This window comes from Quercus lobata, chromosome 5, assembly GCF_001633185.2.
Source record: "Quercus lobata isolate SW786 chromosome 5, ValleyOak3.0 Primary Assembly, whole genome shotgun sequence".
NCBI lineage: Eukaryota > Viridiplantae > Streptophyta > Magnoliopsida > Fagales > Fagaceae > Quercus > Quercus lobata.
In genome coordinates, this window is record NC_044908.1 from 20224454 (window position 1) to 20248587 (window position 24134).

The 24134-nt window shown below is 32.2% G+C and overlaps 1 protein-coding gene across 9 annotated transcripts; it reads right to left on the bottom strand.

Moving 5' to 3' along the window:
* Nucleotides 1-2966: 2966 nt before the first annotated feature.
* Nucleotides 2967-18502, bottom strand: LOC115991927 (ABC transporter G family member 29-like). 9 transcript variants are annotated; one of them, XM_031115913.1, is made up of 22 exons: nucleotides 18114-18457; nucleotides 17615-17824; nucleotides 16568-16652; nucleotides 16240-16399; nucleotides 15288-15364; nucleotides 15104-15157; nucleotides 13946-14036; nucleotides 12458-12759; nucleotides 8245-8843; nucleotides 6835-6995; nucleotides 6605-6714; nucleotides 6331-6484; nucleotides 6091-6234; nucleotides 5946-5984; nucleotides 5809-5903; nucleotides 5329-5661; nucleotides 4861-5232; nucleotides 4644-4777; nucleotides 4336-4563; nucleotides 4040-4211; nucleotides 3339-3593; nucleotides 2967-3239 (listed from the first exon to the last, which is right to left on the bottom strand). In XM_031115913.1, the coding sequence occupies exons 1-22, from the start codon at nucleotides 18428-18430 to the stop codon at nucleotides 2967-2969; spliced, it is 4365 nt and encodes a 1454-aa protein (XP_030971773.1). In that variant the 5' UTR covers nucleotides 18431-18457. The 9 variants fall into 9 exon arrangements, with proteins under 9 accessions (XP_030971773.1, XP_030971767.1, XP_030971776.1 ...); XM_031115907.1 differs by having other exon boundaries at nucleotides 5809-5984; nucleotides 18114-18502; XM_031115916.1 differs by lacking the exon at nucleotides 5946-5984 and having other exon boundaries at nucleotides 5809-5907; nucleotides 6149-6234.
* Nucleotides 18503-24134: the final 5632 nt, after the last annotated feature.

Genomic DNA, 24134 nt, shown 5'->3' on the forward strand with positions numbered 1-24134 from the left:
ACCGAAAACAGCTAATCACGTAGGTAGTTACTGCTTGTGTATGCCTCTAATTTGCTTATCACTTTGTTCCTTGATGCATACTTATCAATGCTAAAAAAAAGAGAATTCCTTGAAAATTTACATGGTAACCTTTCCCAAAGGAACAACATGCCCATATTAATATATATGCCCATGAACTATTAAAAAAAAAGACAAAAGTTTAACTATGAAATTAGTTGTAGTTTAAGTTTAAAACTTACTCAATATCTCTTTTTCAAAAAAAACTTTACATAATATTTTTAACATTACTACATATTTTAAAAATTTAACCATTGAATTGTATGTTCTTTACACTCTTAATAAATATGTCAAATTTTTTGATAATCGGATATTATTTACAACTTATTGATGACATAACTATTGATCTTTAATTTTTTAGAAATTTTGCAAGTAAGGAGGATATAAGAAGAAGATGTAATTTAGTGGTGGATTTATCAAAATTCACATCTAATAAAAAGATATTGAATAAGGTTGTAACCATTAATATATAAGCTATTAACTATTTCTCCAAAAGAAATAGTTAATAGCTTATATATTAATGGATTCCAAACACATTAATCAAAACAAATCTAAACTACAAATCAACCAAAACTAAGTCATATTGTGCGCAAGTTATGTATTTGCTAGTGATTTCAATCAACTTTCCTATTTAATTGTTTCTAACCCAGAACAAACAAAAGTAAATTATAAATTCATCAAACGATAAACATAATTAAACAATTAGTCAATAGTAGAGTCCTGGAGTTGTTCTCCCATTGAATCAAACGATAAATATTGGAGCGAAACAATCTATTTATTAAATTTGGGAGAGATTTCCTTTAGATTTCGGTTCTATACCATGAAAAACCAAGACTAAAATCAATCCTTTTGTTATTTCTATAATAGATAAAAATTTAACAAAAGCAAATGTATAAAATTGAGAAGGTTTGTTGTAGAAGGCAAACATTTTGTGAGAAGGTTTATTGTAGAAAGGACAGGAATGAAAGGAATTAAAAATACAGAAAATACCTTGATTTGAAGAAGAAAGAAAATCACAACCTTTGAAATTGATTGGGTATTTGTTGTTGCAGCAAAGGAATGTTACGGACTGAAGAAAATTTGGAAACTAAAAATTACAGTTCAGTGCATATATGAGAGAGTTTTTAAGGTTTTTGTTCTGTTTTGACTGTATGGTTACAATGAATGATTTTATAATTTTCTTTGGGGTGTGACGTTTTAGGTTGGTTTTTTAACATGTTTGATTTTAAAGAATTCTCAAATGGTGTAACAATCGAGCTTTTGTGACTTAAAATTGTCTTCGTGGCAAAAGTTTATGTGGGTACTTTTCCTACGTATCAAAATAGGCTTAACTATAGGACCTAATTTTCTCTGACCTTGTGCTAGTATTAGAAGTATTAGATTAGATATTGATTGTATAAATTTGTTACAGCACATGGAAGTTACCAAGCCAAAAATCTTGGCACAATGAAGGAGATTTTTTTTGAAGTCTCAACAGTGTGAAAATGGGTTTTTATTTATTTATTTATTTGGCATTTTCAGGGACTTTGAGGTGTGTAAGTAAATGTGGAAAAGTTAAAAACCTGTGTAGCTGGCACCAATGGATTGAGGATTATGGAACTGAATCATTGTTGCCTTTTTATATTAGTGATTTTGTGGTACTACTTTCAGTCTTAAATTCTTGAGATCTTTAGGTGTAAGTCTATTGGAAATATGTAGAGTTGTTATAGCATAATTATTGACTAATACAAGGTTGAAACAGAACAAAAGAAAAAACAATTATTACCATTTTAATAAAACAACGTTTTTTTTTTTTGGGTAAGAACTGATAAAAAAACACTAACTGAATAGTAATGAACTAACCAAAAAAGGCATCCTGCATTCAGATTTCTCTAACTAAACTGAACTTATTATTAAAAAAGACATCTCAAGTTTCCTACAAAAATAAATTGAAGCCTTGTACAACTATCAGAATTTTCAGTCAAGGATGGCTTCTGTTATATGTATATATTGTTGTAAAATAGCGGAAGCTCAAATTACCAAGATTGATTGTGAAAATATTTTAAACTTGTGAAAGATCTCCAAACTAACAATAGGAACAAAGAAAATTAATCCAAAAGAAAATAGACACAAAACACCAAGAATTTACGTGGTTCAGCAATAGTCTACATCTATGGGTGACAATGAATAAATTTCACTATATTAAATTTGGGATAATACAAATTGGTGTAGAGGCACTCTCACAAACCCAAATCACAAATACACCTAAATAGCTCTCTCTCACAAATACAAAACCAAAGAACTAAATACAAACCAAAGAACCATAGGCTCACAAATACCAAATACCGAATACCAATTGTGCACAAATCAAAGAGAGAACAAATCACCAAACCGCAAAACCAAAACCAAGCGATAACAAACCTCTCTCACTATTCCAAATTGCAACTCACAAATATCAAATAACCAAACAAAAAAGAGAGAGCATTTTTCTCACACACACACTCTTCTCTTTCTCTCTAATTTTTCGTAGCAGCACTATGCTTATATAGGAGATTTGAGTCGGCTAGTATATCCAAAACCAAGAAGGACTAGATTTTTTTTCCACACACAAAAGGAGAATCATTCTTATTCCAAAAAGAATTCCAAATCAAGTAGTAGACAAGACTTCTAATAGAGCTTGATAACTTCCAACAATAGTAACCCAAAATGAACAAATTCCTTCCTTATCCAAATCCAACAAGGGGTCGAACTCCTTATTCAAGCCATATTCTACAAATCTCCACCTTGGCTTGAATTCCATCAAGCCTCACAAACGACATTTGTAGACCACCAAATACAAATCCTTAACATATATATATATATATATATATATAGGAATCATTTTGATTAGTAGAAACTGCTATAACAAGAATTTCTTTCATAACTCTCTTCTATCTGATCTGGAAGTTTAGAGTCTTTATGCAGTAGGCAAACATGATTGCAAAGAAGGCTGCGAAGCCAACCAAAACTCCAGCAACAGGCCCCATGAAATTGGGATCATACCCAAAATGGTTTTCAATATACCAACTGATAGTGGGGTCAGTTACCATCCCAGGCACTTTAATGGTGGCCTCCATATCACCATATTGTGACACAATCAATCCATACAACGTCCATGCTACTGGGCAAATCCAATAATACCAAACCCACCACTTTGGAATTTTCTGAAAGTTAAAAAATCAATGAAATATATGTCAAAATGAATAATTTAGCTTATTCCTAAAAAGTTATTTTTGAAAGGAGAAATAGTACTGGGTGCTTACAGGTCCTGGGATAAAGAAGCCTGAGAAAAGATTGAAGACAGAATAGAATGCTGCTGCAAAAATGGATGCTACTTGGTGGTTTGGTGTCATGGAAACAGTCATCATTCCATAATATGTGAAGTATAGGAAGGAGAACAAGGAGACAAAGAAGAACCAGAAGAATTTTGTGGCTGTCCATTGAAATCCCACCATGGCATACACAATAAGTGTATAATATGAAGTTTGAACAAGCACATACGGTATTTCAGTAATCACCTGCATATCAAACATTAAAGTTATTTTCTTATTTAGAAACGATTGAACTGAGTGCTAACATTCTACTAAAAAGTTCTCTTTGTGAAAATCGGGCCTAGAAATTCAATATATGGTTGGAAAAATTTGAGTACTCTTGTAAAACAAATGAGGTCTCCTAGAAAATTTAGATCTTTAAAGATCAAAGACAATCCAGTGTAATTTGCAACGATACTACTGAAATTAACACTCTTTTGATAGTGGAGTACCATACAAAATGAGAGCCTACTATGTGAACAGCCAAGTGGACGTTTTACAGATGAGCATAATTCATGAACTCAAATAGTTAAGTTTCTTCAACAATCTGATAAAAGTTGTCTTAATATATAAAATATGTTAGAATGCCTAATATTCCCTATTTAAGACATGAAGTCATTGAGAGTAAAATGATAATAATAATGCATTCAAACCTGTGCAAGGGCATAAGGCAATGCAGAGTACATCCCTGCAGCTCTTTCTCGATAAAACACTGTTCTTTCAATGGCTACTATCGGTTGTACTGTTGAGCAATTATTAATTCCTAAAAACACTACAGCTGCATACATTGCTCCAAGTATCGCAGTAAGATCACTTGCAGCCTCCCTATACCATAAAATATTTTAGACATTGAAAAAAATTAGTCAACAGAATGATGAAGGTTTGAGTTATTTTGCCCATAAAATCAATGAGATAATTCAAATTATATTATTTGAAGGAAACAGAAGACCTTTTAGTTCCGACTTTCCAGAAAATTGTCCCAACCATTAGGGCGGCAGCCAAGGTGAAAAAGAATCTAACAAGGTTATAATCGGGACTTCTCCAATAAGTCCACCATGTCTTCCATAAACAAGATTTGAACTGCCCCCATGTGGATTGAGAGAACTGTGTGGCAAAATATAGGTCCACTGCTCCGGGTGGTGGAGTGCTTAACTCTTTTACCAAGGCCTTATTTCTCCTGCACATAAATGCATATGTTTGATCAAGACTGGTAATCACTCTTGCTCTTGTATTTCTATGATGAATATCTTGACTTACTGATGCAAGGACGATGACTTGAAGTGTTCAGCAAAGTCAATTTCAAGCCTAACTTCTGCGGCCATTGAGCTCACTTCAAGCATCCATGTTGCAGGGTTGCACTTCTCTTTGATTTTTGGGACTCCAGGAATTGCCTGCAAAATGAGTATTGAATCAGTTAGTGCATTATGCTTTTATAACTAATGGATGAAGAAAAATATCAAGTAGAAAAAAATACCTCAAAATATTCTATGATTTTGTGAGAATTTTGGCCCAAAGGTCCAGAGTAGATGACTTGTCCTCTCTTCATCAATAGTAGATCATCAAAGGCTTCAAAAATATCAATGCTAGGCTGGTGAATGGTGCACACGACTGTTCTTCCAGTATCTACAGTATTTCTCACAGTCCTCATGACAATGGCTGCTGCCCTTGCATCAAGACCTGAAGTTGGTTCATCCATGAAAATGATTGAAGGATTGGCAACAAGCTCAACTGCAATTGTCAGCCTCTTCCGCTGTTCTGTTGACAACCCTGTAATTCCTGGAAGCCCCACTATAGCATCCTTCAGATTGTCTAGCTCCACCAATTCCATTACTTCATGAACAAAAATCTGAAAAGAATAAACCCAAGAAGAATTGTTTTAGCCCCTATAGGTTGCTACATACGAGGTTTAGAACAGTTTATAAGAGTTATATTAAATTCACACCATCTTTTCTTCAATGTTGACTTCTTTAGGGAGACGAAGGAAAGCTGAATAAATCAAGGATTCTTGCACAGTGACTTGAGGCGAGTGAATGTCAGTTTGTTCACAGTAACCAGAAATTCTTGCAAACGTTTCTTGTATCTTAGGGAATCCAGAGATTCTAATATCACCTTCGATGTAACCACCTGTTTTTCTTCCTGCTAAAACATCCATCAATGTTGTCTTTCCGGCTCCACTGACTCCCATAAGTGCTGTTAAGACCCCCGGCCTAAATGCCCCCATTACTCCTCGAAGTAATTGGAGCCTGTCATCTGCTACTCCTTGTTCCTTCATTTCCTGGTCAAACCATAAAGTGATAGAGGTAGTTTAGCTAGACTTAAAAATTCTTAATTTAGAGACACCATTCTATGTTTAAATAATATATGATTACATATAATCTTTTTTTGGTAGAAAGAGAATGGAAGATGGGCAGTAGACAATTACAGCGGGCATGTCCACGTAGTAATTCACACTGTCGAAAGACATTGCCAAAGGAGTGAATGGGAGAACCATTCCTCTCTTGGGAGCAACATCATTGGCTATCTCAAGAGTCGAATCAGCATTTCTACTTATTCCATTACTATTAGATCGGCTGCTCATAGTCATGATTTCCATTTCTCCTGAGTGAATCCGAGTCCATGTAAGGCAACAAATAACATAATGAAATTCACATTGATGATTGACTGTGCAAAAGACTAAAATTGCCAATAATGTTTTGTTGCATACTTGTATTGTTTCCATCAGAAGGAGACAATAATTGAGAAGTAGAATCTCTCTTTGACACGGGTCTTCTCAGACTTGGTTCTTTATAGTCGGCTTCCATCTCTTCTGCAGCTTCTTCAGATATTATTGCTTGTGGCTTTCCCATTGCTAGTGTATTGAACAAGAGAAAAGATAAAAAATTGTCACTTTGAAGAAAACAGATTGAAATCGCAAATTCACATGCACACAGAATGTTGTCCTTACGGTTAAGGTACATAAGTGCTAAGGTGTATAGGACGTTAAATAGAACCGTGAACCCGAGCAGTCCTCCTGCGCCAATCCAGTACCAGTTTTTGTCAGAGAAAACACCGAAGCTCTCAAGGACTGCGACACCCAATCTGGTTGCATTATCTGAAGCCTGTAGTGGTATTTTTTTAGCGAACCAAAAGCATAATTCTCTTAATTTGTTCTTATCTTTTGAACTTTGTTTCAATATGTTTCTAAAAATATGCATGGGCTGTATAATGTAAAAATATACCAATTTGTTCATCCACCTCGGAGCAAACATTTCATTTACAGCAATGGCATTGAAACCGTATGACATAGGTGAGACCCAGTAGCCCCAAACCCACCATTTTAGAATTTCACCTGTTATAATCAAACCAAATTTTGAATTAGTTCAACAATCTGTAATGTAAATTTTTTTGTTTTTAAGAAAGGTTTTCGCTGCTTTGAAATCTATGTTAAAAATTTTGATTTTTCACTAACCTCTAGGAAGGATGAAACCTCCAAGTAGGAACACAAATAGGAGAGTGAGAGTTCCACAAGTGTTGGCAATGATCACAGTCCTGCAGACTGCAGAGATGAGCCTAAAGAGCCCAGCAGCCATTTGTTGGAACAGAAATACCAACAGTAGTTGCTTGAAGAACCTGTCCATGGGGTTGGGATAGAATGTTCAATTGTCTGGAATTTTTTAGTGCCTCAAAAGTGTTAGGACATATGCGGAACTTGTTAGAGAGATATGTTATGTAAATTGGTTAATTTTTTAACAAAACACACTTTACTTGTAATTGGGTAGATTTAGGATGAATTTAGTGCTTCAAGGAATACGAGTTCAAGTTTAGTATTGAAAGCATGCAAATCTGTCAAAGAAACAAGTGAAAAAGTGCTGTTCATTAAAACTCGACATATAGTTTAACAGATCATATCTATCGAGGTTTAATGCTGATACTCCACAGCAGCTCGACAGAAGTTGTATCTATCGAGAATTACGAAATTTAGATTTCCAGATCTGATTTCATGCATATTCATGTATATTTGTGTAGGGTTTCTTTTCTCACAATCCTAGACATATATAGAGATTATTTTAAGGGTTGTCAAAGGAATGCAAGGTGATGCAACTTGATGAAAAGTCATTGTGCATGCAAATTGAAACCGGAGACAGAATTTTCCCTAGTTCATCATATTCTCTCTAGAAGCTACTACGTCTTTGCGCCAAGAGTTTTGTGACCAAGGAGCTTCCTGATCTTCATTGTTAGATGAACTGAAAAACTTTGTAGCCAACATCTTCCTCAAGTTGGTGTGTTAATCACGTACTGAGATTCGTGCATCATTGGTTAGTCACGTACTGGGATTTATGCACTAAACATAGATATTGCTGTTACATCACAAGTCTAATTGGATATTGTGTTAAGAATTCAACTAGAGGTTAGTATTAGGTACTAGGATTTCTTTTACTTGTAATCGCTAGTTTTGATAATAGTTGATTCTTGGGAGTGGTGACTTTAAATTCATCCGGTAGGGTTTTTGCCTCAATGGTTTTTTCCATTTGTAAATAAATAACCTGTGTCAAATTTATTTTCCGCTGCATTTAACTTAGTTGGTGATTTGTTTGTGGTACCACACTTATTGTATGTAATTGAATCTAATTAATTTCACTTAGCTAATTAATTTGATTAAATTACCAAAGGGATTAATATATTTTTGGCCTATCAAGAAGGTATTATGTTAAAGTGGAACTAGTGACACATTTCTTAACATTTTTTCACAATGGTTAACATGGTCAGTTATAATTGAACCAATATCATTTCACATAGATCCACCATTAACATCACTTTTGTTATGCACCAAACCATATTAACCAATGGGAGATAGATATTGAAAGATTGGTTTAATTACCTGCTAGCTTCAGGGGCAAATCCTATGGAGTAGTATGTAATGACTGTCCAAACAACGGACTCGAGAACAGATATGGGGATCCGGAGAACCATGTTTGGTAGTGTGAAAGTCCAAACTGGGTGAAAGAGGATGTCTCTCTGCTTGAAAAATACTGGAAGCCTTGCAATGGTCAGTGATACCTCAGCAAAGCCATTGAACATGTTAATCATCATGGAAAATAGTAGTGCTCCAATATATACTGCCCCATCTTCTTCATTCCTTGTGTTCATTGTTGTCCTCAAAAAAAGTGTGGCCAGTATGATTGCCCCTATAATAATTTGTACCGTCTTGAACACATAGATAAAAGAGTTCCTCTTAATCAATAGCCATTCTTTGTCAAAGCATGCCTTTAAGAGTTCCATTTTTGGGACTGAATATTTCTTGAAAACTAGAGCTGCCCTATGGCCATTGGCCTTGTTATAAGGTATTGACAACTCATTTTCAAGCTGCATGCCCACATGGAATCGCTTGAACTGGCTAGCGAATTCAGACACTGATGTGTAGTGGTATGGTCTTGTTCTATCTGTCCAATATTGCGCTTGATCCTTCCTTGACGTAACCTATAAGAATTATATCGAATAACTTGTGATTAATTATTATGCACTGATAAATTGATTAATTAAGTAATGACTTTTTCCCTAAAAAAATTGGCCTTTTAAAAATCCCTCTCTCTCTCTCTCTCTCTGCCCCCTTGGTATAATTTCTTCAAACATTGTTTTTAGAAAAGATTTTTTAAAAAGCACCAAAATTATTATAGGCATTACAATTATTTACACAAATAATGCTATTTATAGTCAATTAGAGATGATTTTTTATTTTTATTCTTGATAATTTGATAGTTACAATAATATGAAAGAAAGTTAATTTGGAACCAAATTCTTCTTCTAAGTGAGAGCAAAAAATGTCAATAAGATAAAAGATTGTTATATATCACACATATTATCCAATCTTACCCACATCAAATCTATAACTAGTCATAGGCCCACATAATGCGTGGGGACTGTTACAATTTTTTGTGTCGATATTTTTTATTTTAATTTTTGTTCAATAAAAAGTTTAGTGCTTTTTCGAACAACACAATAAAGTCATCAACATAAGCAACTTGCTTTGTGCAACCTTGTTTTGTCATATTAATTATTTTGAGTACTTGTATGAAAATATATATCATCATTCTTGTTAGAGAATGAAGGGGACAATTAATTAATTTGTAAATGAATTTTTGTCATGGTGAATCATTTAAAAGCTTTAGAGAACCATAGTTATAACAATCTCCTATTTTCTATTTGATTTGGAAATTAGTCTTCAAATTAAAATTATATCATCTAAAAACACTAGAATTGAGTAATTCACTAAAAAAACTAAAATACAAATATCACCTAAGGGGAAAAAAGAATATAAAAAAGATAATAACCATGGATCATTAAATTAAATAATTAAAAATAATATTAATTTTTGTCATCTATATTTTTTAATAAAGTCGTGTAGGTACTTAAGAATTCTTGGCTTTGGCTTTGGCTTTTAACCAAACTAGTGGTACTCTTTCTCATTGGTTCATGCCTTATAAGGTAGAAGGAGGGAAGTCATCCTTCCAATGTGGGATAAAAAGAATTCAAGGCAAGGCAAGGCAATGCAATCAAGCCAAAAAGCCAAAGCCAAAGCCAAGAATTCTTAAGTACCTACAAGTCGGATTTAGAATAGGTAATCTCAACCCATATATGTCTTTTCCTATTTTTAAGTAAGTGCACTGAAATGGACTGAGATGACTTGAAGTAGATTGAAAGGATCAAATTGGACCAAAATAAACCAAAATTGACCGAATGGACTAAAGTGTATTGAAATAGATCTAGTGCACCAAAACTAGACTGAATGTACCAATGTAGACCAAAATGGACGTAAGTGAGCTAAAATGGGCAAAAATGGACCAAACTGGACCGAATCAACAACCATATCACCATTTTTTTTTATTGATTTATTCTTTTAAATTTTTTATAATATTGAATATATTAACTGATTAACTTTACACTTCATCCAAGACAATTTATTTATTTATTCTTATAATAATATCTTAGATGATTTAATATATTTAATTATTATAAAAAATTAGAGAAACAAATTAATAAAAATAGGTGGTGTGGCTAATGATGTGGCTTAATAGGAGCGTGATAACATTAAATGATACCGTTCAAATTTTAGATATTATTATGTAGATTAGCTAAATTTTGTATTACCCCCTAGGACTATTCATTATAGAGTCGACCTTAGCACAATTTATTACTAAAAGGAAAAAAATTTTCTCTCCAAATTAGTTTGGATTTTGGAGAGAAACCCTTCGAATTATTTTATATGAATTTTGAAATCTAACTATTGGATTGTATTTTCTTTATATTCTTAACACAAATGTCAAATTTTGTTCAAATTGGTTGTTATTTACTATTCTATTAATAAACTTATTTTTTATGCATAATTTTATACCGTAAGAACTTGCAATTTAAACATTTTGCAAGCATATATGATATAATAAAAACATGCAATCTAACGGTTAGATTTTCAAAATTTATATCCAACAAAAATATATAAGAGGAATTTGAAAAGTTTTTCTTTGAACTGGTTTGGAGAGAAACATTTTCCTTACTAAAAATGTTGAGTTGCCAAAAGCCAATTAGAACTCACGCAGATTTGTTCACAAATGGGAAAATGTTTATCTTCAAACTAGTTTAGACAGAAACCCATCAAACTCATCCTATATCTTTTTATTAGATGTGAAATTTGAAAATCTAATCGTTGGGTTGCATGTTCTTATTATATCCTCCATGCTTGCAAAATTTTAAAAAGATCAAAGATTAATAGATATGTTATCAATTAAATGTTTAAATTTCAAATTTTTATGGTCTAAAATTATGCATAAAAATAAGTTTATCGTTTGAATAATAAATAATATCCGATTTCAACGAAATTTGGCATGCACGTTAAGAATATAAAGAACATGTAATCTAACGATTAGATTATCAAAATTTACATCAAGTAAAAAGATATAGTAGGAATTTGAAGGGTTTTTCTCCAAACTAAATTGGAGAGAAACCTTGTCCTCACAAATGGGATCAAGCTAATAACTAAACTATTAGATTAATGGGCCTGAATTAGCCATAAGGCTCAAGGCTTATATTTGATCCTCCACAAGAAGGGGCAGAGTCAGCAATTTTTGTTTAAGGGGGCCAAGTTGCGGCACTAATATATTTATCAAGACAACCCCCCCCCCCCCCCCCCCCCCCCACACACACACACACACTTTTTTATTTGATAAGTTATATATACACACACACCCAACAAAAATAAAAAAGAGCTTAGTATTTTCAATTAAAATTATGTTTGATGGCAATCTTTTATAAAGTAAAATTCATTTTTTTCATTTTCATATTGAAATTCTTTAAAAGTTTCATTTTATATACAAATTATCAAATTTTATACTAAAGTAAGTAAAAAATCTTTCAATTGAACTAATGAAATTTTCAAAAATATGAATGATTAAAAACTTGGAGGAATAAGTTAGGCTCCAAACATATTTAAAACTATCTTACTCTAACTTATTATGTGGCAGCTAAAAACACATTTCATGTGTAGTTTTAGTGACAAGATTTTTTTAATGAGTTAATGACTTGTTAATCGTCACATAACGGGTTAAAAAAGATAGATTCAAATATGTTTGATGTCAAACTTTATCAAATATTTAACAGATATAAGAGTACATTTTACAATAAAAAATAGAATTGCAAAAAATAAAGTTATATTTCTATAACTATTAGACCAATTATTCTTTTTAAGAACATCATTAGACTAATTCAAATATCTTTTTTGGGGGTGGGGAACTCTTATTTTTATAGACTAAATTTTGAAAAAATTAAAATAATTATATATATATTAAAATTTTTTTTTGGGGGGACCTATTCACAAGGTATGTTTCATGCTACCATATTAAACTAGGTTTATCATAGTGAATTCTAGTTAACTTAATTAGTAAAGTGTTTTATTTTCGAATAGTTAATTTAATTAGTAAAATGTTTTATTTTCAAATAAGAGATCTGAAATTTAAATTTGCTTACACCAAAAATAGACTACTAGTTTGCCATGATGATAAAGAAAATTATTATGAAATGGATGTATTTGTTGATAAGTTTACCTCTTGCAAGAAATCAGCGGTGCCCTTTCTCTCTGGACACTGGAAGCCACATGTTTCAAAGAATTGGAGTATGTACTCTCGTGGGCCTTGGTAGACAATCTGACCCTCTGATAGGAGAATGATATCATCAAACAGATCGAACGTCTCAGGAGCAGGCTGGAGTAGGGACATCAATATGGTGGCCTCAGTGAGGTGTACAATCTGCTGCAAGCATTTCACTATTTGGTATGCTGTGGAGCTATCTAGACCAGTTGATATCTCATCCATGAATAGTGTTTTTGTGGGGCCAACAATCATCTCTCCTGTATATTGACCAAATTTTTGCCATGAAAACAACCAATTCTAGATAAGCTACTCTTTAAAATACTCCTATTAGTAACACATACTAGGCCCAGTTGATACTTAATTAAGCTGACATTGTTCCAAAACTTGGGTTTATTATTTATTATTTTCATAATGAATCCACTCGAGTTGAAACCTATCCCTACATATGCATGCAATCATACTTTGGGTAGTAATATTTTTTTTAATTTATCATTATTATTTTTTTATACAATATAGTAATTCTACTCTAGTATAATCTAAGTATATATATGTTTGTAGTTTTTTCTTAGAGACTTGATTTTCGGCCTTTACCTCCTATCTTATAAGAACTTTGTACGTGTAGAGTGACTATTACGCTAAAAGTGCATAGTAGTAGGTAGTAATAACTATGGTTATAGGATTATTTTCTTGTATAAGCAAGATTTGATGTCACATTCATTGTTCGAATGACAAAATATTTTATTAATTGAATTAATTAAAATTTGTGATCAATTGATGATATATATCTAAGATACATATCCAAGGTTGTTATAATTATATGGCTTATTAAGATAAACTAATCCCATTACCACTTAAGAATGTTGCTCAAGGTATACTTCGTTATTTTAATAGTGTAATTTCCTCCGGTTCCATGGACCTCTAATTTGGAATTTTATTCTTAAAAAATGGATGCGCATGAGACATTTTTATTCTTAAAAAATGCGGTATTGTATACAAGGTCAAGGTTGACATTTCCTCAAAGAAAGGGTAAAGGTTGACTTTAAGATTATAATTTTTTTTTTTTTTTTTTGATGAGGGTGGGGGTGATGAGTTAATATTATATTTTTAACAATAGCGCTAGTATTATACATTTTGCCACAATTATCTTACGTGATACATTATTGGTTATGAAGAAAAAAAAAGTAGGTACATATGATAGTAACGGATAATCAATCGCAGTATGTTATATAAGACAATTAGACAAAAAGTGCGTGAAAGTATGTGATACTAACATTATTTTTTTTGTTAAACATATGTTACTATATATATAATCTTACAATTCTTCTTTTAATCCTATCTCCACTTTTCATATAAAGAATGCAATTAGGTAGAAAAAAAAATGAAATTGAATTCTTGTAGTTAGCTAATTATAAGATAAATAAGAATCTTAAATTGTTAATTAACCTGTTGTTACTCGTTTTTTCTGTCCACCCGATATCCCTCGTCGCATTTCATCTCCAACAATGGTGTCTTTGCATATATCAAGCCCTAAAATCTGTTCAACTCAAAAGTTGGAATTGAGTTGCTAAAAGGTCATGAATGGAATCCCTTTAGAGAGAGAGAGAGAGAGAGAGAGAGAGAGAGAGAGAGAGAGAGAGAGAGAGAGAGAGAGAGAGAGAGAGAGAGAGAGAGAGAGAGAGAGAGAGAGTGTAACTTTATTAAGAAATATTAGCTACATCGGCAAAGATTATAGTATTGAGGTGTGGAGGAACATTCTCCATTCACACCAAGAAATCGCTAACAAGTCTAGCAATATTATGAATAGCAAAATTACCTTGTCTCCTAATATGTGAGAAACTGAAAGCAGTAAAAGTATCCGCTATAGACTTGCCCTTATTGTATTTACTAATAAAACCATTTTAAGAAAGTTTTGATTCAAACTTTTATATGAAATATTAAAAGCTATAAAAAAAAATAGTTACTTTTTGGTTAAAATGCAAATTGCTCTTTTTAAGTTTGACTAAAATTCATTTCAGTTCACTAACTTTACTTAGTTTAATTGAATTATCTAAATTTCAAATTTATTCAATGCAAATCTTTTGTCCAGCTTCGTTAAAAAAATGCCATTACAAATCACATGTTAAAATCTATAAAATTAATAAAAAAAAAATTTATAGATTTTTTATTTTATATTTTTTTTCCAAAAAATCTTTTTTTATTAGGAATTTTCATAATTAACGGAAATTTTTTAACAGAATTGGATGAAAGATTTGAATTAAATAAATTTGAAAACTAGATGATTCAATTGAACAAAAGTAAAGTTAGAGGATTAAAATAAATTTTCAATCAACCCCAGATGCTACAATTTTTATATTAGTCTTTTTTTTCCTAAAAAAAAAGTTTTTAAAAATATTTCCTAAACCAATGCGAGCATATGTTAACTTTTCCATTAAAAAAAATATATATATAAAAGAAGTGGCTTGGTTGGAACTTCGTAGCAATAAAAATAATTTTAAATGACATGAAGAACGAAGCTATCAGTAATAAGGATTTAAGAAATAAAATTTTGATAGTGAAACACAGTTCCTCAAATAGAAGACCATATTTTGTGGTTTAACTTACTCTGAGGGTATAGTCAGTAATGAGACTGCTCTCAACTCCTTCCATTGCTGTTGCCTAAATTGAAGAAATACCAACAACAATTATTAACTTGGAAGATAACTAAAATATCAAAAATTAAGTGTGAACAAATTAATATTATATACTAAATTTAAATATATGTCCTACATGCATATGTAGTATGTACCTTCATAAAAAGATCGACTTCTACCTCCGGAAATATCCCCGCATCCTTTTCTCTTTTAGCAAGTTCAGTTAAGAGTTCTATTCCAAAATAAAATTGATAAAATTGTTATAATTTTTTAGAACAAAAACATAGGGATTAATTAACATAAGAAAATGCTAAGTGCACAAATTATTTTTTAAAATTTTTACAAATTACTGATGTAAGGACACGATTATTTAACGACCCAAGTATGACGTTGGACTCGTAAGTAAAGGGCCCTAACAACATGATTTGTAGAGAGTGGGCTTGAAAGGCAGGACCTTAGTCACAGGTTAGCAGTTTGATCGGGATTTCTATGAAAGCTTCTCTATGGGTGGACTTGGCTTGACTAATTAAGCCTTCTATTAATGCGGGTTGCAGGGTTTAAGTCCTCAAACAGCGTCCGAGGAGCATTGTACCCTTCCCTTTTCTCCCATTTGCAGGATTTTTCCTCCTCCAGGGCCCCCCCTTTCCATTTGCTTTCTTTCCCTTTTTATACTAGTGTTCGTTTCCCCTTTTAGGGTCCACGTGTAAGTTTTACTTTCTGGGGTGCAGACCTGTCCTGTCAATCCATACCTAGAGTGGTTAGGGGTCGTTGGAAAAGTTAAATGGCATGATTTAGAGTATGGGGTTGTCAGATACAGGGTTCTGTATTACGATGTTGGCAGCTTTCTTCCTTGTCCTGCCCCTATACTGGATTTGCTCATTTCTTCAGGCATTTTGTGAGGTGCTGAGCATGAGGTCGTCCTCGGCAACATCCTTATGCTTCTTTTGGGATTTCATTATGCGTCTTCGGTAATAGCTCTCCTCGGCTTAGGCCTTGGGCCCTAATGTAGAGTGGGCCTGGGCCACGAATTCTCTGGCCCCACAATTGATGTGGTGAATAATTATTAGTAAGTAAAAAAGTAATATAATTTTTGTTTTTGCAAATTACCATATCGGGTTCCAACCCCTTGGCACCTTGCAGAGAAATCTAGAATTTCTTTCACAGTCATTTCCCCAACATGGACATCATTTTGGCTAATGTATGCAGATGTCTTCTTAGGCTCAAATTCATTTAGCCTGTGGCCATTGTAAGTGATTTTTCCTGTAACCTGTTCCATGAAATTATTGTTAGCTAGATACCCTTGTCTTTTCTTTTCTTTTTTTTTTTTTTTTTTTTTTTTTTTTTTTTTTTTTTCAGTTTTTTTAATAAAGAAAAAAAGGCAACCCTTTATCTTTTGTTTAAAAAAAATAATTAGTCATTGTTGACATGAGCTAACCTTCAGGCTTGAGTCCAATTTTCCGGCCAATGCCAGCAAAAGGGTTGTTTTCCCAGAAGATGGAGGCCCTAACAAAAGGGTCATCCTATAACAAAACAAATTCTAATGGTTACTTCAAAACTATTAGTAAAATTAGAAACAGTACAATCGTTTAATCCATTTTTTTAATTTGATAGGTGGGGGAGGGGTATGATCATTTAACTATTACAGGGAGTATACATCCAAGAATGAATGTACATTCTATAGGAAAGTCTATGTATTTTGTAGGAAAGTTTTTACATTTCACGAAAATGTATGCATATTTTATAGGAAAGTTTATACATTTTGTGAAAATGTCTATTAATTTAATTGGGAAGTTTGTACATTTTGTGGGAAAATCTATATATTCTTTAGGGAAAGTTTATACATTTCGTGGGACAATCTGAATATTCTATGAGAAAGCCTGCATATTTCGCGGGAAAGTTTGTTAATTATATAGAAAAGTCCGTATATATATTTTTTGGGAAAGTTGTATATTCTATGGAAAAGCCGGTCAAATTTGCAAAAAAGTCTGTATATTGCAGGGAAAAGTTTAAACATTTTGCTTAAAAGTTTAAACATCTCACAAGAAATTCTATATATTCTGTAGGAAAATTTGTACATTTTGTAGGAAAATCTGTATATTCGGTGGGAAATTCTGTTCATTTTGTGGGAAATGTTGTATATTGTGTGGGAAAATCTACATATTCGGTCATTCGGTGGTAAAGTTTATTTATTTTTTGGGGAAAATTTGTATATTTTGTGGGATAGTCTGTACATTTTGGGAGATGGTATGATTTGGGAGAAAGTCAGTATATTTTGTAGAAAATTATGCATATTCAATGGAAAGTCAGCAATTTACTAGATTATATAAATAGCACCTGATGACATATTATTGTCATTGTATATTCCATTTTTCATTTTAGAAATCTAATACAACTTGAAGTTGATTTTTAACTCAAATGATGTCATTCTTCCTTGAATTTGATAATAAGCACATCCTAAATTAGAACCTTAATTTATATATACCTGGATGGCTTAATAATTCCTGAGGCATCCTTGACAATTGTTAATTTTCTTCTCTTAGCCAGTCTAATCCCAAGCAAACCAAGTGCCGATTCTGCAATATTACAGACAACATTTGGAAGAGTGGGAAGAGCTCTTGTGCCAACATAGCAATCGGCTTCAATCGTTAAATGATTAAACCTAACTTCAACAGTAGGAAGTTGGATACCAACCCTAAAATTAAAACATAAGCAAATAGATTAGACAACAATTTAGAACAAAATTGAACCTAGATATTGTTGAGTGTTGACTCAATTGAGTTGACTTAGTTAGGTTCACCCCAACAAACTCATACATTATCGAGAGAAGGAAATATGTTACTTGTCCTGTCAAATATTGCTTCAACTATATAGAAAGAAAGGGAACATGAAGAACGTCCCTTGTCACCTTTGAGATAATAATTACATACAGAATGGTTGAAGGAAGCCCATGAGAGAGAGAGAGAGAGTAACAAAGAACTTACCTATCAATTCTATTTCTAAACTTCTTCAAGAACTTCTCATTATCTTCCTCAGCAACCTTAAAAAACCTGTTGATGAATTTTTGTCTGTCATCCAAATCTAGCTTTCTTACATCCACTTTTTTGTGCTTCATTTTGTCAGCATGAACCTCATTATCCATAAAAGAATTTATAATACTTGCTCTGAGGCGATCATAGGTGGGTAATTTCTCTATGGCAGCCCATTTTAGAGCTTCTTCATCTTCATCAACATGACTGTTTCGGAGAGAGTGGCTAGCACCTGAAAATACATCTTCAATGCTCCAACTTTTCTTGTTCATGCTCCTGCTTACGCTTCTGCTAAAGCTACGCCTTGGCCTTTCAAAGCCTCTTGCTCTGTCTATTCCATCCATCTTCTCCTTCTAATGATATTTTACAGAAACAAGAACATGCCCAGATTGTAAATTATAGAATGGAAGCTAAAAGTTGTAGAGGACGCATAGAAAAGTGTAAAAAAAAGAAGAAAAAAAATATTATGTTTGGTTGCTGAGAAGATGAGAAAGAATAGGAAATGAAATGAAATTTATGTCCGTTAAATTCAGTAGGTTGAGCTCAATGCTAAGTGTTAGAAAAGTCAAGGGGCCATGACACCTCAACTGAACCTAACAGAATTGCTTAATTAAGTTGAGGGAAGTTTTGAGTTTTCACACCATTTCAAGAGCAAGCTACCTAAAACATAAAAGCTTTTGTTCTTTTCATAGATTTCTTGAAGTAACCAAAAAAGAGAGGTTAAGGAAGTGAAAGAAAATGCTTACTTTGTTGGGTTTTCTTGAATTACAAGAGAACTATGAACGCTTTCTATTGTCAGAGACAGAGAGGGGAAAGAACAGGATGGTGGGGATTTGAAATTCTTCTGTCTCTCACTTTTTGGTTCTTTTCTAACTTGTACAGAAAGAGAGAGCTAGGCATGTCCATTTGTAAGAGAAATTTGTGGTGATATATATATATATTTGGAAAATATATATATTTTTGTGCACAGAGTTGCATAAAGTCAAAAGAGACAGAACCAAAGTTTTGTTAGTTGTGCATGATATTGTAGTGCACAAGCCTTGATCTGTTTTGTATAATTCTTTTTTTTTTTTTTTTTTTTTTTTTTTTTTTTTGTTTTGTATTAGATTTGCTTCACTAACTTTTGATTACTAAGTTACATTCAGCAGTTCATGTTCTTGCTTTTTGTGTTAATTAGATGGTGTCCCGTGCGATGCACAAACGATTTTACAAATTCTTTTGAAATCATATATATATATATATATATCTCTATATATATATATATATTAAGACCTACATATAGTACTTATTTTGTTATATAATATTTATGTTTGCCCACAATATTATTGAATACTTTGAAACTTGATTTTCTTAATTCATATTTTATTAAAAAAATTTGTATAACACTATAAGACTATAACATATTATAATATTTATCGTTAAAATTAAGTAGATTTTATTTTTTAAACTAATTAAATGATTTTGAAATCTATAAATAAGAGTTCAAAGCATAAAATATTTATATATTCTAAAATTACATAAATTTAAGCAACCTACCAAACATTTCCTCAATTCTCACAACCAAATATGGAGACCTCAATCGCAAACACCCAATTCATTATCTCAATGAAATTAAGGAAATCATTTTTAAGTATCAACATAAAGAGAACGTAATTAAATGAAGAGAAATTGGCTAAAAACACATCAATTTATCAAAATTTAATTGCTTTTAGTTGGGCTCCCGTATCCTTTAAAAAAAGCAGAAAATACTTTGAAATCATCATCGATTTTTATTTTTATTACTATGGCTCATACCACACAAAAAAAAAAAAAAAAAAAACCCTACAAATTATGAGTTATAACACAAAATAAAAAAATAGTTAACTTCATAAATAATCAATTAGAATGTTTCTTTTTCTTTTTCTTTAGTTCTAAAACAAAATACATTTATGACTTTCCAAAACCAAAATCTCTAACAATCAAAGACTCAAAGCGAATCACAACTTTCACAAAATCCATAACATTCGACTTCAACATCAAAATAGTAAGCTACCATTACTAAATAAAAAATGCAATCCCCCTTCCTTGGTCATAGCCTACTCACACGGGTTAGAATCAAATGGTACCACAATGTTGAAGTTATGTACATGTCTTTGAAAGGTTGAAGGTAAATGATATCGTTTTTGTTTGAGTGTATTTGAGATGAGATGGCATGAAGGGTTGTGGGCATGTGTATATAAAGGAGTAGAAGTGAAAAGGGTGAATAGAAATGCAAAGAGTTTTTTATGTGAGAGAGAGAGGAAAAATCTTGAAATATTGAACCAAATAAAAGAAATAGTAGTCTTAAAACATTGAATAAAAAATGTAACAAAAAGTAGTCTTGAAACATTGAACCAAAGGAAATAAAGAGGCCTTATTTTTAAATTTGTTCTTATCTTTAATGTGGCTTAAGAATATTTCAATTCTCTTCGTAGAGTGCGCCACATGGCAGAACCTCAAGCTTTCCTGCACGAGGTCTCTGCTTTTATATATGTTTGTTCATTTAGACCCCTTAAACCAGATTGTTTAACATAATTAATTAACCAAATTGATTATAAGGTTTATTATTCAAATCTAGGTTAAACAAGAATATATCATATCATGCACAAGAGCGGAAAAATAAATAATACCATGATATGATGACCCGGGAAAATTGATAAAACGAATCATTTCAAGGTAAAAATTTGAGGAGGATTTGACCTAACTATCTTTAAGGTAAAGCAAATCCACTATAAGAGAATTGAAGTTTTCACAAAAGATTTAACCCTAAATCTATTGTTATCTCATGTAGTAACTTATTGACATGATCACGTGCATGCTCTGAATCCACGAACTCTTTCTATCCTTAGATTTATAGCAACACAAGCAACCTTACTTGTGACTTTGAGATCCCACTCAAAGGTTTCAAATTACTAGCAGTAATGATCTTATAGCAGCAACTAGGTTCTACCACTGCTTGATTATAGATCTTGCTTCAGTAGATTCTTGTGTAGTTAGAAGGTACAAAATCTCTCAAATCTCACAAAGAGTAACACACAAGTCTTCCAAAAGTCAGAAAAATATAGCTAGAGTTTCCCTTTTATATGTGGACAAGTTAGAATGAAACCCTAAACATTTTTGCGGGCTTGGGCCTTGTTTAAACATTCTGCAGAATCTAATTTTTGCAATTCTCGTTTAGTCAAGTCTAATTTCTCGATCAGTCGAGCTTGGCAGAAAGTGACTCCCTTTGTTTGTAATCAGCTGAACTTGAAGCTTGAAACCTACTCCTTTAAGCATTGTCTAACACATAAACTAGACATGTTTTGTTCTCGGTTTGCCAACACAAGTCTTCCAAAAGTTAGAAAAATGTAGCTAGAGTTTCCCTTTTATATGTGGACAAGTTAGAATGAAACCCTAAACATTTTTGCGGGCTTGGGTCTTGTTTAAACATTCTACAGAATTTGATTTTTGCGATTCTCGATCAGTCAAGTCTAATTTCTCGATCGGTCGAGCTTGGTAGAAAGTGACTCCCTTAATTTGTTTGTAATCAGCTGAACTTGAAGCTTGAAACCTACTCCTTTAAGCATTTCCTAACACATAGACTAGACATGTTTTGTTCTCGGTTTGCCAACACAAATAAAATATGATTCTAAATATTTAATCATAAATCTTCATAACCTAACAAAAAATATATATATATATATATATATTGATATTGATTGCCATTGGCGTATTTAATTAGGATTATATTAAATTCAAATTTCTTTGTGCGAATAAAGCATGTAATCTTCATAACTTGGTTGATAAATCAATCAAACCTAATGATTAGATTTGTGAAATTTAAATGCATGGCTAGTAATTGTAAATAGGAAAAGTTCCTTTTGGGTCTGTGAAGCAATATTAGATGGAAAAAGTTTGGCTCCAACCACTGATAGAAAGCGACTCACTTTAGTTGGGTTAAATGAGTCAAGTACAAATGTCATCTTTCTATTAGTGGTTGGAGTCTAATGCTCCAAACACGTTTAAAGCCTAGCTATGTCCATATTAGACTATCTTACAAACTGGTTGAATATATAGATGGATAAAAACTGTTACATGCCCTATTACAAACACATTTTTTGAACTGAAATCATGAGCTGAAAACACAGTTTCAGTTTTGAAATTGTGTTTTCAACTCACAATTTCAATTAAAAAATGTATGTATAATAGCGTGTTTATATAACAGAGTGTGTGTAACAATTACTACCCATATATATTATCTTCTATGTAAGACTTTTGTGCAACGTGTTCTTTAATGGTTGCAGTGGCAGGATATCACGCCAATAGCTAGAGGTATAAAATTAGCAAATGAATTTATGAGTATATGTCCATGTCAGTTATACTTTTCGCTGCAAACATGCTATCATCCATTACACGTGCTTTCTTTAATCTAATGACCTATTAAGTGATTGTGTTTCATCTTCAGTCATGGTTATATCATATTGTTACCCAGTTCCTCCGTAACAGTATAATTATCATTGTTTGATTATTTAGCCATTTCATTGATTGATTTGAATCAATATTTGTTGGTTGTGCCCATTGACGTATCCTTTTCTCCATTGAGATTGCCATTTGTGAGTAAGAGAACCATCCCCTTTGAGATAGCCAAACGCTTATCCCTGTCTCCACTCCTTCCCTCTCACCATTGCCATATCAAGGTGAGAGGAGATTATATCCATCACTGTACACAATTCTTGAGTGATGAGAGTTGATTGGAGCTGGGAATCATGGGAGCAATACCACAAATCCAAGGAGACTTGTTGCTTGTGGCTCAAATTGTGGACCCGACTAGATGGAGAAAGGACTTGGCGTAGTTGGCTGCTAGCTGGAGGGAGGACTAAGTACTAAGAGAGCATTAGGCTAGGAGGGTATAGTGTGTATCTTGTACCGCAGCTATTTATATAGTGGATCGTTTTGGTATTTATATAGTGGATCATTTCAGTATTGGTGAAACGGAGAGGTTATTGCCAGGGGCGGAGCTAGGAATTTTTGTTTGGGGGGGGTCAAGTTGCAACACTAATATATTTATCAAGACAACCTTATACACACACATAAATACACATGCTTTTTTTTTTTTTTTTTTTTTTTTTTTTATATACACAAACTTTTTTATTTGATAAGTTATATATATACACACACCCAACAAAAAAAGAGCTTAATATTTTCAATCAAAATTATGTTTGATGGCTATCTTTCATAAAATTAATAAAATACATTTTCACAATTTTCATAGTGAAATTCTTAAAAAGTTTCATTTTCTATAAAAATTATCAAATTTTATACTAATGTAAGTAAAATTATTCAATTGAACTAATGTAATTTTCAAAAACAAGAATGATCCAAAACTTGGAGGAACAAATTAGGCTCCAAACATATTTAAAACTATTTTGCTTTGACCCATTATGTGGTAACTAAAGAGACATTTCATATGTAGTTTTAGTGACAATAATTTTTTAATGAGTCAATGACTTGTTAATCGCCACGTAACAGGTTAAAAAGGATAAATTCAAACATGTTTGGTGCCAAACTTTTTCAAATATCTAACAGATATATAAGCACATTTTACAATAAAAAATAGAATTGTGAAAAATAAAGTTGTCTCTATAACTATTAGACCAGTTATTTTTTTTAAAGCATCATTGGACTAATTCAAATATTTAGGGGGAGCCAATTCTTATTTTTGTAGACTAAATTTTGAAAACATTAAAATAATTATATATATATTTAAAAAATTTTCAAAATTTTGGGGGGGCCATGGCCCCCCCACCCTTCAACATGGCTCCGCCCATGGTTATTGCCCTTGATTTTCCTCTTCAATAATACATTTAGCGTTATCTTGTGGTTTGCTTTATTATGCCACTTTACTTTATATACTTTAGATATTTATATCTATGTCCATTCATTATTAAATTGTTTAATCATATTTATTTGAGGTTAATT